The 13,842-nt window shown below is 43.5% G+C and overlaps 1 protein-coding gene across 18 annotated transcripts in view; it reads left to right on the top strand.

Annotated features, from left to right (window-relative positions):
* LOC101161206 (pleckstrin homology domain-containing family A member 5) overlaps window positions 1-13,842 on the top strand; it is a 98,662-nt gene that overhangs the window by 31,269 nt on the left and 53,551 nt on the right. For 11 of the 18 annotated variants that reach the window (XM_078941665.1, XM_023952256.2, XM_078941669.1 and 8 more), the window contains exons 4-8: window positions 2,062-2,145; window positions 4,980-5,027; window positions 11,011-11,179; window positions 11,301-11,405; window positions 13,212-13,284. In XM_078941665.1, the coding sequence (XP_078797791.1) occupies window positions 2,062-2,145; window positions 4,980-5,027; window positions 11,011-11,179; window positions 11,301-11,405; window positions 13,212-13,284 (479 nt within the window). The remainder of the gene's footprint in view (window positions 1-2,061; window positions 2,146-4,979; window positions 5,028-11,010; window positions 11,180-11,300; window positions 11,406-13,211; window positions 13,285-13,842) is intronic. The other 7 variants (XM_078941675.1, XM_078941674.1, XM_078941666.1 and 4 more) reach the window with 1 other exon arrangement.

The following is a 13,842-nucleotide window of genomic DNA, read 5'->3' as shown; positions in this document are numbered from 1 at the left end:
AAGCGATGGTCTGCCTCGTTCTCAGTTCGCCTGCTTCAGCTGCGCTACTGTTTCCCGTCATTCTGGAATCACACAGTGGTTAGGTCAGATCTTTAGGTGTAAAAAGCCCTCCTCCATTCATATTTAACCTGCTCCTGCCCAAATTCTTAACACATGTGAATTTCATAAGGACATAAATATTAGAAAGTATGTTTGTCCTTGGAACACAGCTATCTTGTATCTTTGTAGTCATTCAGAAAATGTCCACTAGAGGGAGACAGAGTTGTAAAGGAGGTCGTGCAGTCTGAATTTCAGGCTTCACATTTATGAATTTCATATTTAACGTAAACACACTGGAATCTATCAGATACTATGGAGTCACAACATCTGGACCACTGGTTGTAAAAGGGATTCTCCTTGACTCCCATGTTACAAAGTAAAATTTTACACAATAAATGTAATAGTTTGTAACACTCTACAGTTCATTTAGAGTCTTAAGATTATTGTCGTGGATTGACTATGGAACACAAATGAACAACCAATTAAATAAAGATATGTTCTTTAAACATCATAATTTCATTGAACCCAGTCACACTCCATGAATCGCGCTCCCGATTACATTATAGGTCCGTGCACGCGTTTACGATGATTCCCTATTGTCCGTCTAGCGACTTCCACCTGTGTGCGCGTAAGCGCTCCAACTTAAAAAATTCCTCCCAAAGTCAAAAGAAACAGAAAAACTGAAATGATCTCACCCCGTCCTTCGGGTTAACATCAGGGAGTCTCATTTTTCTCTTGGTCACTTTCCAGCCACGTCCTTCCCCAAAAGAAATTAATAATAATCCCCGCGGCAGAATTTGGAAAGGTCCACGTCAGATCCTCCTCTGTAACTCCCGATGGTCGGTTTCCGGGGTATTCCGTGCGTGCTTGCTCGTTGGAAGGGCCCTCTTAGTCTCCCTTTCCGTCTTGTCAGAGTTTGAACTCTCCTTAGGCCTCCAGCCCACCTTGTCTGTCCCTTTTTAACCCGGAAGCCATGCCGTGTGTTAACGCACCCCAGCTGATCGCATCAGCTGTGAGGAGTGACGTCAGCGGCATCCCCGGTACACAAATATCGTATTTTCCGGACTATAAGTCGTACCGGAGTATAAGTCGCACCAGCCCAAAAATGCCTTATAAAGTAGAAAAAAACACAGATAAGTCGCACTGGACTATAAGTCGCATTTTAACTTTCACAACCTTATATGACACAATCATAGCAGACTGTTTATCTAATAATTTCACAGTAATTTTTTCTCAAACTTATTTATTTATTCTTTTCATGAAGCATCATTGGCTAACTAATACTCTGTTTTCATCCTGTATTTGTAGAAACAGTTTTCATTTTTATTGCATTTCTGAATCTATGAAATCATTGGAAAATAGAATATTATGTTGTTAGCCTTCAAGATCTTACTGTAAAAAAAGTTTGCTGATTCTCTGAGTCACTTAACATACTCTTAACACTTGACATACCTCATACATCAAATTGACCCAGGAACATCATCTCTGTTCCTCACAAATGAACATAAAAGGAGGGTTAACAATGTATTTATTTCAATTTAGTTCTAATATAAGTCGCTGCGGAGTATAAGTCGCACCCCTTGCCAAACTATGAAAAAAAGTGCGACTTATAGTCCGGAAAATACGGTACCCAAAATACACACATTCACTAAAATAAAAGGAAAACATAGGACCTCTTCACCTCATAGGGTGTAAAATACAGAAAAGATGATACATTTATGTGGCTTTGTTGCAAGTTCTTAGTTGCAATTTCAGTAATTTTGTTATAGATAGATAGATAGATAGATAGATAGATAGATAGATAGATATATTTACTGCTTTATTTCCTATTCATGGAGACTGAAGAGAAGCATGTAATGGATTAAAATAACAGCACAAAAGAAAAGTTTGATATGTAAACTCTTTTCTCTGCAGCTCATTCAACTTAAGCAAACTCCAGATTTCTTCAGAATTTTAGGAAAAAGTTGTAGGGTTTATTGCTACCTCTCTCATTCATCCCATCTGTTTTTTGTGTTTCTGCAGCCACAATGAGCGGAAGGTGACCTGTAAGCACCCTGTGTCAGGCTGCCCCTCCCAGGAAAACTGCATCTTTGTGGTCAGCGAACAGTAAGTGTTTCAGAGAACCTCACCGTGAAGCTGTCAGGAGCGTCAGATCTGCGCAGAAACAGGGCCAGACGTACACAGTTCTGTGTTGTGGACAAACGTTTTTTGGGGTCTGGCATCATGCCGCTAATGACTGTGAATAAACCATCACCATCACCCCCTCAACACCAGTAAGAGATCGTTGTAGTGACATTACCACCAGAAGCAGAAAAATGTGTACTTTATTGGTTTAAATATCTACTAAGCTTGGTGTTGCATTTAAGAAGGCCAAATTGGTTTTCATTTTCATTTATCTCTTCTTAAAAATAGCCTCATTTCTCAAAAGACAATTTGCAGCTCAGCCAGCACAGACACGTCTTTTCATATAAACACATCATATTAATATTCCATTCCAAATCAGGATTCTATTCATTACTATGTAAAACTGTGTTTTTCAACCAGTCTGCTGCGATACCATGGTGTGCTGTTAGAGATGATCAGGTGTGCCGTGCAATTTAGAAATATCTAAGCTCATGAAAGAAATACTTTTTTTTCTTTGTGTTTACTTGATTTCTATTCTTTGATGGCAGCACAGGGATTTTGTTGCAACTTTAGCTAATTGGTCCAATTTTGGAAAAAGTTCAACCCCTTAAAGGTTTAATCATATACGTCATCAATCTAACCAATCAGACATGGTTAACGTCCTAACTTCCTGGTGTCGACATGGCTCATAAAGTCTCTCAGTTTCAACAAAAATATCGGCTAAAGATCGTGTTTGTTGGTGTAGCTCAGTGCTTCTCAATTACTTTTTGCCAACACTTAGAGAAAGTTTGGAGTGGAGACTTTTTACTGCTCTCCCTGCATTCCACTTGTTTTTTTCACATCTCTATTCCAATATTTGAAAGACTTGGTGTCAAATAATTCTAGTCGGACACAAACTCCAATTATTTGTTTCTCCTTCATGATTAATATTTAAATGATTTTTACTTCTGTGAATTAAAGGGGACACCATCCATACGTCACTGCCAAATCTGAGTTCCTGATTGGTTAGAGTTCAACTTGGTTTAACGTCTAACACGCGTTCAATGACTACACATTTTAAACGTAGAGCTCTAAAACAGTGGTACAATTGTATGGAGCTACGCGTGAGTGCACGGGTTTTGAACCCAAAGCCTGATACGTGCCTGTACGTCCATTTATGTAGACTTTTCATTGAAAGTGTTCACCAGAACATTGCAGAGGGCGTTGTGAACGTGCCTTCTGAGTTGTCTCCGGGTCAGCCCACACAGGTCTCAGGGTCTCTGAGGCTACGTTCACACTGCAGGGCTTAATGCTCAATTCCGATTTTTTGAAAAAATCCAATTCTTTTTGCAAGACCGTTCACATTTCCAATTAAATTAGAACTTTTGTGATCTCCTATGTGATCGTGAAATGACCCAGAAGTGACCCGCATGCGCAGAAGAGTACTCAACAGTGAACAACGTCATTCGTTGTTTGCGGAAGTAGCTAACGTTAACAATGGATGTCAACAACAGTGTTGTCAACAGCGGAGCTCTTTTTGCATTAATACCTTTATTTTCACGAAAGAGCCAGCACAATTACAATCTTCTCATTTTAAGAAGGCATTGGAACCAGGATCGTCTGTACCCACTGTTTTGGAATGGGGATGTGTATGTGCTGCGGCCGCGCTCGTGTGTGTAAGAGAGAGGTGAGAGCACGTGCAGCGAGGTACTAGGGAATGGGGGGGGGGGGCAGTGGGGGCGCGCATTCATGTTGTGTGTTACGGAGGAAGGAGAACAATAATAAAAAAGCTTCCCCCAGAATAAATGCTATTGACTCTTAATTAACCAGCTGTGGAGAATCTGAGGGTCCGAACGGGGAAGTGAACCCCGAAGGAGGAACCGCCTTCGGCCCTGGAGAAGCCGGTCTCCCCCTCGATTCTTCTGACCACGGTCGGTAAGGGGAAAAAAAAGTAATGGCGGGGAAAGGTTCAACACCACGCTCGGCCATTTTGCTGGAAATGTTTTCAAAAGCCGCCCGGTTGCGACAAGAGCTCTCGAGTTTGGCCCATAATAGAGCTGTCACCCCAAGTAAAAATCAAATCGGTGACCTCGTTTCCCTTCCACTAACTGGTCTCAGCAGCATTGTCTGCCATGGTTGGTGTTTATGTTCTCGTTCCCGCTTACTTCAATGCAGAATGATGACGTTTGTAGCGTATAAATGACGTACGGGTCGGATTCATGTGGTCTGGCCATTCAGACGGAGGTCGCATTTCAAAAGATCGCATATGTATCGGATTCAGGACCACATACCCAAGTGGCCTGGGTCGCATTTGAAAAGATGAGATCTGTGTCGTTCAGACTGTCATGAAAATATCAGATACAGGTCGGATAGGGGCAAAAAAATCGGAATTGGGTCGTTTCAGCCTGCAGTGTGAACATAGCCTAGACTCTTCTTGAAAATCCTCACCACTAAAAACGGAATCCTGAGTTGCGTTTTTAAACAGATTGAGCTGTAAGTTTGGGCTTTTTGACAATTTTAAGCTGTGGTGCGACTACTGAGAAAAAATGCTTTGGGTAATAAGGTGCATCTGTGCTTGCTGGAGCGCTCAGGATGTGAAAGCCAAAAGTTTTCTAAACAAATCCAGAAAACGAAGTGAACCAGCTTTCGGTGGGAAACAAAAGTTCCCTCTGATGAGAATACCAGCAAAACCTTACAAAAGGTTGCTTTCTTGACGTTTCAGCATTTGCCCTCACATCCTCAGTTTGTTTTGAGTCGTTTCTTTCAACTGTTGAAGTTTCCAGTTACCTTTTCCATTCCATTTTGTCATTCTGTGCTCCTTCTTTTCCCGTTTTCAGTGTAAATTGTGGAAAGTTTGTCCATGCTGAGAAAGCCACCCAGGCCAGGTAATGTCTCTGAGGCCTCAGGTCTAACAGCTCCCAGAGCTTCACCTCTTGGCACCCTTGTCTGCTGCTATCACGGATCTAAAACCTGACCATGCAGCGCTTATTAGCTTTCAAAAACAAACATGGCCTTGGCTTCTTAACCCGTCAGTGAGAGGATCAGCGCTCATGTGTCGGCTCTGGCAGCAACAAACTTACCTTCAAAAAGTTTGTCTGTGGAGTTTAAACTTCAGTTTTTGTTTCCTCCTCCAGAAACATTCCTTTATGAAACTTACCAAAAGCAAAAAACCAAGAGGAATTTCTGCACTGCACGAATGGTTAATCTTCCCAATATACAATATATGATTCAAAATAAGGGAGTTTAGAAGGTATTCCTCTTAAAGTCCCATTCTGATCATCTTTTGATTTATCTTCAAAGTGTTCCGCTCATTGTTGCTGCAGTAACACAAAAAAAGATGGAACTATTGAAAGAGAACTTTTAAGTGTTCTGTTGAAGAAGCAGGGATCTTCTCTGAAAGCTTAAAACACAAAGCAAACCCTGTGCTGCCACATACTGACAGATCTCTGCGACACAACCTGCACACGAGTGTCTATATCCTCTCTCATATGAGCAAACTATCATGCTTCAGCTGAACAGATTTGTTCAGACCTCTTTGAAGTGTTTGATGTGACGCAGATATTTTCAATATTTACTAATCTGCTGCACGTTTCTTCCTCTAAAACCACCAGCATGCGTCCACAAAAAACAGCATTCAGTCTTCATTTTGTTTTGTTTTTTTTAACTTCATAGACTATTTCTTCTGCTGCTTGTTCTTGGACAGAAACTCTATATGCGTGGAAAAAGTACATTTATTTATGCTGAAGATTAGTTTTAGAAAGCTTTAACCCTCTTTGTCTTTTAACGCATTCTGAGCAAAATGTACACATTTCTAAAACACTAAACTGCTCTGAAATCTTTAATTTTTTTAATCTTTTTTTCACAAATTTAATAATTTAAGTCTTTCAATGACTGTTAACACAAAGACATTTCTTTAACTTTGCAATCAATCAAAGAGAGATGCTCCTATAATGCCGACTAAAGATTTGTATTCATTCAAGGGCATCAAATCAGTGTTTTGTTTTCCAATCCTAAATCTGGGTAGATACCGAGGGTTGTGTCAAAGTCAGACTGTGGCCGGGGTTCTCAATGACCGCTGGAGAAATTCAGGAGGTGCAGGAGATTGTTGAGGTGCTCCAGGGTAAGGAGGAGGATGAGGAGGTGATGGAGAGCAGAAAGACAGATGGTGGTGGACTTTGACAAACGAATAGCAAGGTCAGTGATGAAGACATTTTTCCAGAAAAGGAAATGGCACAGAGAGATGTATAAGAGTAGAGGGAGGAGAAGGAAGGATGATTAGATCTTCTGCTGAGAAACTTAATCTAAAAGAGATCAGTGAGTGGAAAGCTGTAGCTTAGATTGTTACCAGGCGATGTGAGGATGACTCTGGTGCTGAGGAAGACGAAGAGGACAAGAACGGAGCAGAGGACCCAGTTGAAAAAGGAAGAGTGTGGATGAGTTATAATAGACTTTAGGAGATCAGGAGGTTCTTCCAGAAGATTGGATGGCTACACCTAAAGTGATGATGGACGCTGAGAGGTTGGTGACTCATCTGGAATGAGGAAAGCAGACCCGGAGACTTGGTGGTGGAATGAAGAGGTTCAGGGAGGTGTTTAGAGGAAACACTGAGAGGACAGAAGACAGACGTACAGGCAGATGCAGCAGAAGGGAAGTGGAGGTGGAGAGGACTGAAGTTCAGCTGCAGCAGGACGGAGGAGACGAACGGAAGAGGAACAGTGAGGTTACAGGGAGCAGAGGTGGAGAAGGTGGAGGACTTTAAGGACTTAGGGTCAAGAGTCCAGAATAACAGTGTAGAAAACAGGTGGCGAAAAGTTAGTTACTATTGCTCATCGCTGAGTGGATTATAATATCTGGCGACATATTAAATAACTTTCGGTTGAAATGGTGGACAAACGTCATCATCCAATCAGTGAAGTCCCACTCTACTTCCTTTCCCAGTTTCTCATTGTGTTTTTAAATTTTCTTTCGAGTTCTGAGTATTTGTATTTAGTTATTAAATTTTTTTTGGGGGGTGGGGGGGGGGGGGTTCTGGAATTTTTATTTTGACTTCTAAAATGTATTTTTTTTTGTTTTATGTTTTTTTAACATTTGTTTTAGTTTTTTTAATTGTTGTTGTGGTCTCTAAAAAATTTTTATGTTGCATAAATGGAAAATTAGAGTTTTCTTATCTTGTGTCTTTGTGATTTCTAGCTTTTATGTTCATCCCATGTATTAAATGTTGTAAAGTGAAGATTTTTTTAAATATGTATCCCCTGTCACAAAAGGGGGTTCCTTACCGGAGGAGTGCCTCTTAGCTCAGTTTGAAACAGTTAAACTGCAGACGACTGGTTGTATATAGTCTGTGTCTTTACTGCAAGATAACTTTATCTGACAGAGTTGTAATTCATAAAAATCAATCCTAGCAATTTCCCACTCGTATCCTAAAAAACTGTGCTTTTGCGTGAATCTCTAACACAGTTGAGCATTATTATTTCCCATTGCGTCACTTATGGTTTTGACCAGGATTAAACCATATTTCCATAAAGATTATTTTCATATTACGAGGAGGTTTTCCAGCCCTGACATTATTGGAAGTATAAACAAAGTCTGGAAGGTCTCAATGGAAAAATGCATGCTTGTGGTAGCAGGTCTAAATGTCTACCTGCTACCACAAGCATGCCGCTCTAGTCTAAGCCTAATAACAAGCACATTGAATTATGCCTTGCAATGTTTTCAGACTCTATGAACACAGCCTGGGTACAGAGAATGTTTACGAACTATGTGTCCAGTCGTCCATTTTTCAATGCAGTTATTTGTATTTGTTAAAAGAAACAAGTCTGACCAATTTTGATGTCGTGAAGGCACACTATTTTTTTTTGTCACCGTGAGAGGGCAGGAAATAAAATGTTTGAGAATCAATAATTAAATATGTGCATGAAACAGCTGGTTTGATTGTCTTGCCATAGAACTTCCGCAGGCTTTGTAGAGACTCTTTTGGTGTGCATGTGTGACCTCCCAGGCATGGTGGGCTTCTCTCCTCACGCTATGGGGACCTCTGTGATCATGAGCCATGCCATGAACTCTCATCACATTTGAGCTGGGGGGTGTTCATGCCCCTGTGGGGCATGGTCTTTACCTTTTGTTTGCTGGGCTATTTTACATTTTCTATTGTTGCCTTGTCAGTCCCACCTTACCATTCTTTTGTCCCATTGGGGTATTTGCCTCTTTCTGGAGCTCTCCACCCTAGTTCAGGAATCAGGACTACCACATAGTGGTGGTGGGCCTCTCATATGGAGCTGGTGAGGAATTTAGTGGTATTGGAACCTTATACTACATCCCAGAACCAACAGGATTGGTCTCTGCCTGGGTTGCTGCTTGCATTTTCCGTGCTTCTGGGCCCTCCAGCTCCTGTGGTAGACCCTCAAGCCCAGTTTCTGGGTGTTGGGTTGTCCAGAGGTGGATGTCCTTTCGTCTGCTTCTCCACATGACGACATCTGTGGGGCCTTGACTCACCAGGATCAACTGTGTTGTCATGTTCTCTTTTTTTTTTTTTTTTCTTTTTTTTTCTTCTTTTTTTTTTTTTCGGAAAAGGAAAGAGGGGAAGAAGAGAGAGGGACGTTAGAGAGAGGGGGGGTAGGGGGTGATAATAGGAAGGGAAGGGGGATAAGACCATGAAGCAGCATAAAGCAACAAGTTTACTGGTTGTTAATCATTATGGTAAGGTTCAAATGTAGAAAAAAAAAAAAAAAAAAAAGGGGGCGGAGCCTGTCCACACACACACTCAAATGTTATAAACACACCTGCTAGCTGCAAAAATGTCCACCTGTCGACATGTACACAAAACAGATAGTGTTCACACGCATACTTATGCCTTAAAACCAACTAGTGTGAAATATTTCAGTCATTCAGTCATGCAAACTGTTAGTGCAAAGGTGAGCTAACACCAGTGCTCAGGTGAGTGTTTATGTTCTTCTAAAATGGATGGTGGAATGTGAAAAGAAGGAGGGAGAGTGCCCAGCCATCCCCACCCCAAGACCCCCACCGCAGCAGCAGCGGCAGCCGGAATCCCCCCAACGCCACACGGGAACCGGCAGGGAACAACCGCCGCCCGGGCGACCAAGCCCGCCACCCAGGCCAGGGCCAGCAGGGCCGCCGCAAGGCCCCCAGAGCCAGAGGCCAGGGACGCACGGAGGGAAAGAGAGCGCCGCCCCAGCCCAACCAGGAGAGCAGCCCCCCCGCCGCGCCGGGAGAACCCAACGCAGGGCCCCACCGGAGAAGGACGCCCACAGCCCCAAACGAGCACCCCACCACCACCCAGGAGTTCCGGGCATCCCCCCGCCCCAACCCCAGGTACGAGCCAGGACCCCCCAAGGGAGACCCGCTCCGCACTCCAGGCAGCCACCCGCCCGGCCCACGGTTGGTCCAGGGAGGAGCGAGGCAGGGGCCCGCCGCCCCCGCCCAGGGGGGGGGAACCCCGGGGAAAAAAGAGGGCCCACAAGGGGTGTTGTAAATATGGCCCGACCAGGCTCGGCCACAGTTGGAAATTTGGCGGGGCCCAGCACTCAGGAGCAAGGACCAGAACCCACCCCCCAGGGACCAGACACCCCCGGCTCAGATGTAATGTGAACCCCCCCACCGCGCGGAGAGAGCACCGCCGGGCCCAGGAAGCCGGCACCCCGGGGACACGGCCGCCGCTGCAAAGGGGCCCGTACCCCCCACCAGGGAAGAGGCAGGGGACAGACGGACCCAGGTCCCACCTTCCTTGCAAAATGTGTATGCGTGTATGTGTGTTTGAAAGGGTGTGTGTGTGTGCATGTGTGTGTGTTTATGTTGGGATGTATATTGAGGGGGGAGGGGTGTGTGTACTAAGGGGGGTGCGGTTAAAATTGGCGGGTAGGGCACTAAGGGGACATCTCCTGATTACTCACAGTGACGTCCCCTCACCCTCCCCACCAAGGGGCCCTAAATGTCTAAGGTGCGGTTAAAATTGGCGGGTAGGGTGCTAGGAGGACATCCGCTGCTTGCTGGCAGTGATGTCCAAGCACCCCCCCTACCAAGGGCCCTACATGTCTAAGGTGCAAATAAAACCGAAAGAGGGGGGGCCCACTCCATACGGCAACCACAGGAGGGGGGCCACTGCCTAGTAAACCCCCCCCCCCCAAGGCTCATCGTGTTGTCATGTTCTCTAATCCAGATTGTGGTCGATATGAGTTTTGAAAAACGGTGGACATTGAGGGTTAGTCTTTGTGTCTTGGGGTAATTCATTGGAGGTTTTATTTTTACCTTTTCTTGGCTAATGCCTTCTGGTCTGACAATTGGCAGGTTTGAACTTGAGTAAAGTAAATGTCAACTGATCTCCAGAACAGTGGTTTTTTTTGTCTTTTGAGGAACATCTGCATGATCTGAAGAAAAAGACTGTATCTCTCATGACCCCCCTCCATTATGGACAAGATGAGGAAGATCTGGTCCCCTGTACAGGTGTAATCTTAACCCACAACAGTTTGACTGAACCCCAAAGACGAAGATGTCTCCTTTTGTTTGTTTTGTAGTTGACTCTATAACTTAGTTTTTTACTTTCCTGTTGTCATTCCCATTAGTTCTCACACCTGGATGTGTAACATTTGTTCTCCGCATTTGACCTCTCCCCTGGGGAAGCAGTGAGCTGCAGACAGAGTTCAAGAACTGTTTGATGGTTTAACGCCTTTAATCCAACTCCTTAATGCTGAGTTTTAAACAAAAGGGAGGGTCAAATTTTTTTTCGCATTTTTGGTATGACTCGGCCTGAATTTGAACTCACAAGATTTTAATCTCAGGGCGGACGCTCCCTCACAAGGCCACTGAGTGTTGATTGCCTCTCTATTTGCATCTCTGTCCCTCTCGCTGTGTTAGACCTGCCTTGAAGGCCTCGGATGAGAACAGCAGTGAAAAGAAGGAGCGTCCCATGAGCACCATGAGTGAAGCCTCCAACTACACTGGCGGCTCCGATTACAGCACCTTCCCTGGAAGCCCAGCCACCACCTCTACCACTACCACCACCAACTCTGCCTCCTCTGCACGGGTCAGTCGCTATGACATGCTCATAGCAGAGCTGCACATGCCTCGACAGACGCTTGCTTCAACATTTGTCATTATATTACATTGATTATTGGTTGCTTTATCGTCTGTTCACTTGTTGACAGCTTTCTAGGTCATCCAAAAAGATCCACAACTTTGGCAAGAGATCCAACTCCATCAAGAGAAACATAAATATCCCAGCGGTCAAGAGTGGCTGGCTTTACAAACAGGTAGAAGGCAACATCTTTTCATCATGAAGGAAAATCTAAATATGTCTCATTACACATAATTTAAACTAACACGAATGAGAAAAGCATTTTCAGCGGTAGCAGGGGTTCTACACATCAGCCCATGTATTTCCCATCAGTGCACTGATGATTCTTTTGCCCTGTGATTCCTGCCGCCATGGTATCAGGCAGTAAAGCACAGACTTGATGCCAGCATATCCTCTTTAAGGGGATATGCATTCCAATTGTTGACATTGGGCAGTAGGTAACATGTGAAACAGAAAATGTCTCAGTATAAATGTGTTTTAGTTGTATCTATAATCATTCTACAATGTTGAGAATAAGAATTAAATGCTTGCATACACATTTTTAGTAATTAATTAGGCAGAGCTGCCATGCAAGGTGCTGAATCCAATGTGGGATTCAGTGTCTTGCCCAAGAACACGTCGACAGATGAGGGGGCACAAAGGCAGCCAAGTGCTGTTGGATTAAAGGTAGCCAGATAAACATGTTCTTTCCACTTTTGGGAAATTAAGGAACTCTTGCGTCATATGTCCCGTCTACGGTAGGGCCCAAACACGCCAGGCTCAGTGCCGCAGTGTGTAGCTATTTCACTCTAAATGGGTCTAGTTCTAGTCACGTCAGGAACTGGTGGTGTAAGACCCAAAATGCAGGAGACCAGGTTCGGTGACTGAAATTTTTAATAAGCAAACGACAAAGTCCAGGGAGCAACAAAAGACTGACAAAGAAAAGCAGATGATCTAACACTGGAGAACTAAAAACCAGACACTTAAATAGACTGAGGATCATTGACAGAAATGAAAACAGCTATGGATGATCAACGTGAACCTGGAGTGATTGATACGAGAACAACTCAAAGCTTGCCCAAAACCAAGAACACAACCGAAAAATCCTAACTGAAGCACAGAATCCTCACAAGTCAATGGGTGTGGTTACACTGAGCATTTACAGTGGACTTCACTAAACACCATGCAGAAAAAGAAACCTTTACACCTGGGATTAGATCAGATTTTGATTCACTGGGACTTTGTATACCGTGTTGTTTTTTTCAGCTCATTTTCTTATCTGATACATTTCACCAGAGATCGAAAGCTAATTAAAGGTTAAAGCTGTGGTCTATATGTAAAATTTTTACAGATGTATCACGAATGAAGCACGACAAAACCACGGAACAAGTACGAGTAAACCACAGGAAGATCAACATAAAACTTGAACCGTGCGTGATTATTGCGCTGTTTATATGCAATTACGTAATTTTAATGTGATATATATGCACCGTATACGCGATAAAGTTATGCATCGCTGCTACATGCATGAAAAGTCCATTAGACATACATGGAACGAGCGTAGAAAGCCACAAATTTGCATATGCATCTTGCAGGAATAACGCACAATTGCATAAGATTTACGCTGTAATTGTGTATGAACTACGCAAGATACGCATAAACTGAGTAATTCTCAACCAAAAATTATGAATAGCTCCAAACCGAATTCACATAAAAACCCGTCAACTGAAACCCACGACGGACATCGACGAGTGACCCAAGAAACACATGAATTATGGATATCACACATGTATCACAGAAGACTGAAATTTCCTACGTGGACAATGTGCAAAATGTACGTAGTGGGTGTGTGAAAGTGTGAAAGACTAAGATTCTTTGCACCATTATGATAAGATAAGATGGGGTCAAATAAAGAAGAAAACTTAAAAGTGTGTGTGTATACTTATGCACGTATGTGTGTCACTAGACTTTTACTGAAGTAATGCAACTTTTGACCCTTTAGGACAGCAGCGGCATGAAGTTGTGGAAGAAGAGGTGGTTTGTTTTGTCAGACATGTGCCTCTTCTACTACCGTGGTGAGAACCTACAAACACACGCAGACACTCAAAAGCAAACAAGTTTTCTTGCCTTAAACTCTATTTTTGTTAACATCTAATCAAGACAAAAATGTAAGTTTGCTCCAAATGGACCAGAGCTTACACGCCTGAAGTCATTTCACATTCAGAGATAATTATGGAATTCAATTTTAAAACAGGATGCACGGTGGAACAGTGGTTAGCACTCAGAGCACCGAGCACCAGTGGGGGACCTTTCTGTGTGGAGTTTGCATGGTTTCCACTAGGGGTGTAACGGTACACGTAGTTGTAACGAACCATTTCGGTACGACAATTTTGATTCAGTTCACTTTTGTACCGTTTCGGTTTTCGTTTTTTTTTTTTTTTGTTCTCCCCCCAAATGTATTAACTTTGCACTGAGGCAGAACTAATGTTAACCGTGAGTTTCCGCCGAGACGCTATGTTGTGGAATGAGTGTGTGCTGAAAATGTGTGTCTGCCAATGAGTCTCTGCTTTGGCGCGTGGGGTGGGGGTAGGGGTGGGTGGGGCTGAGTGCAAGAGTCTGTGTGTGAGCGCACG

This window comes from Oryzias latipes, chromosome 23, assembly GCF_053564925.1.
Source record: "Oryzias latipes strain Hd-rR chromosome 23, Olatipes_Hd-rR_3.1".
Classification (NCBI taxonomy): Eukaryota; Metazoa; Chordata; class Actinopteri; order Beloniformes; family Adrianichthyidae; genus Oryzias; species Oryzias latipes.
Note: the sequence above shows the minus strand (reverse complement) of the source record. Positions and strands in the feature narration are given on the sequence as shown.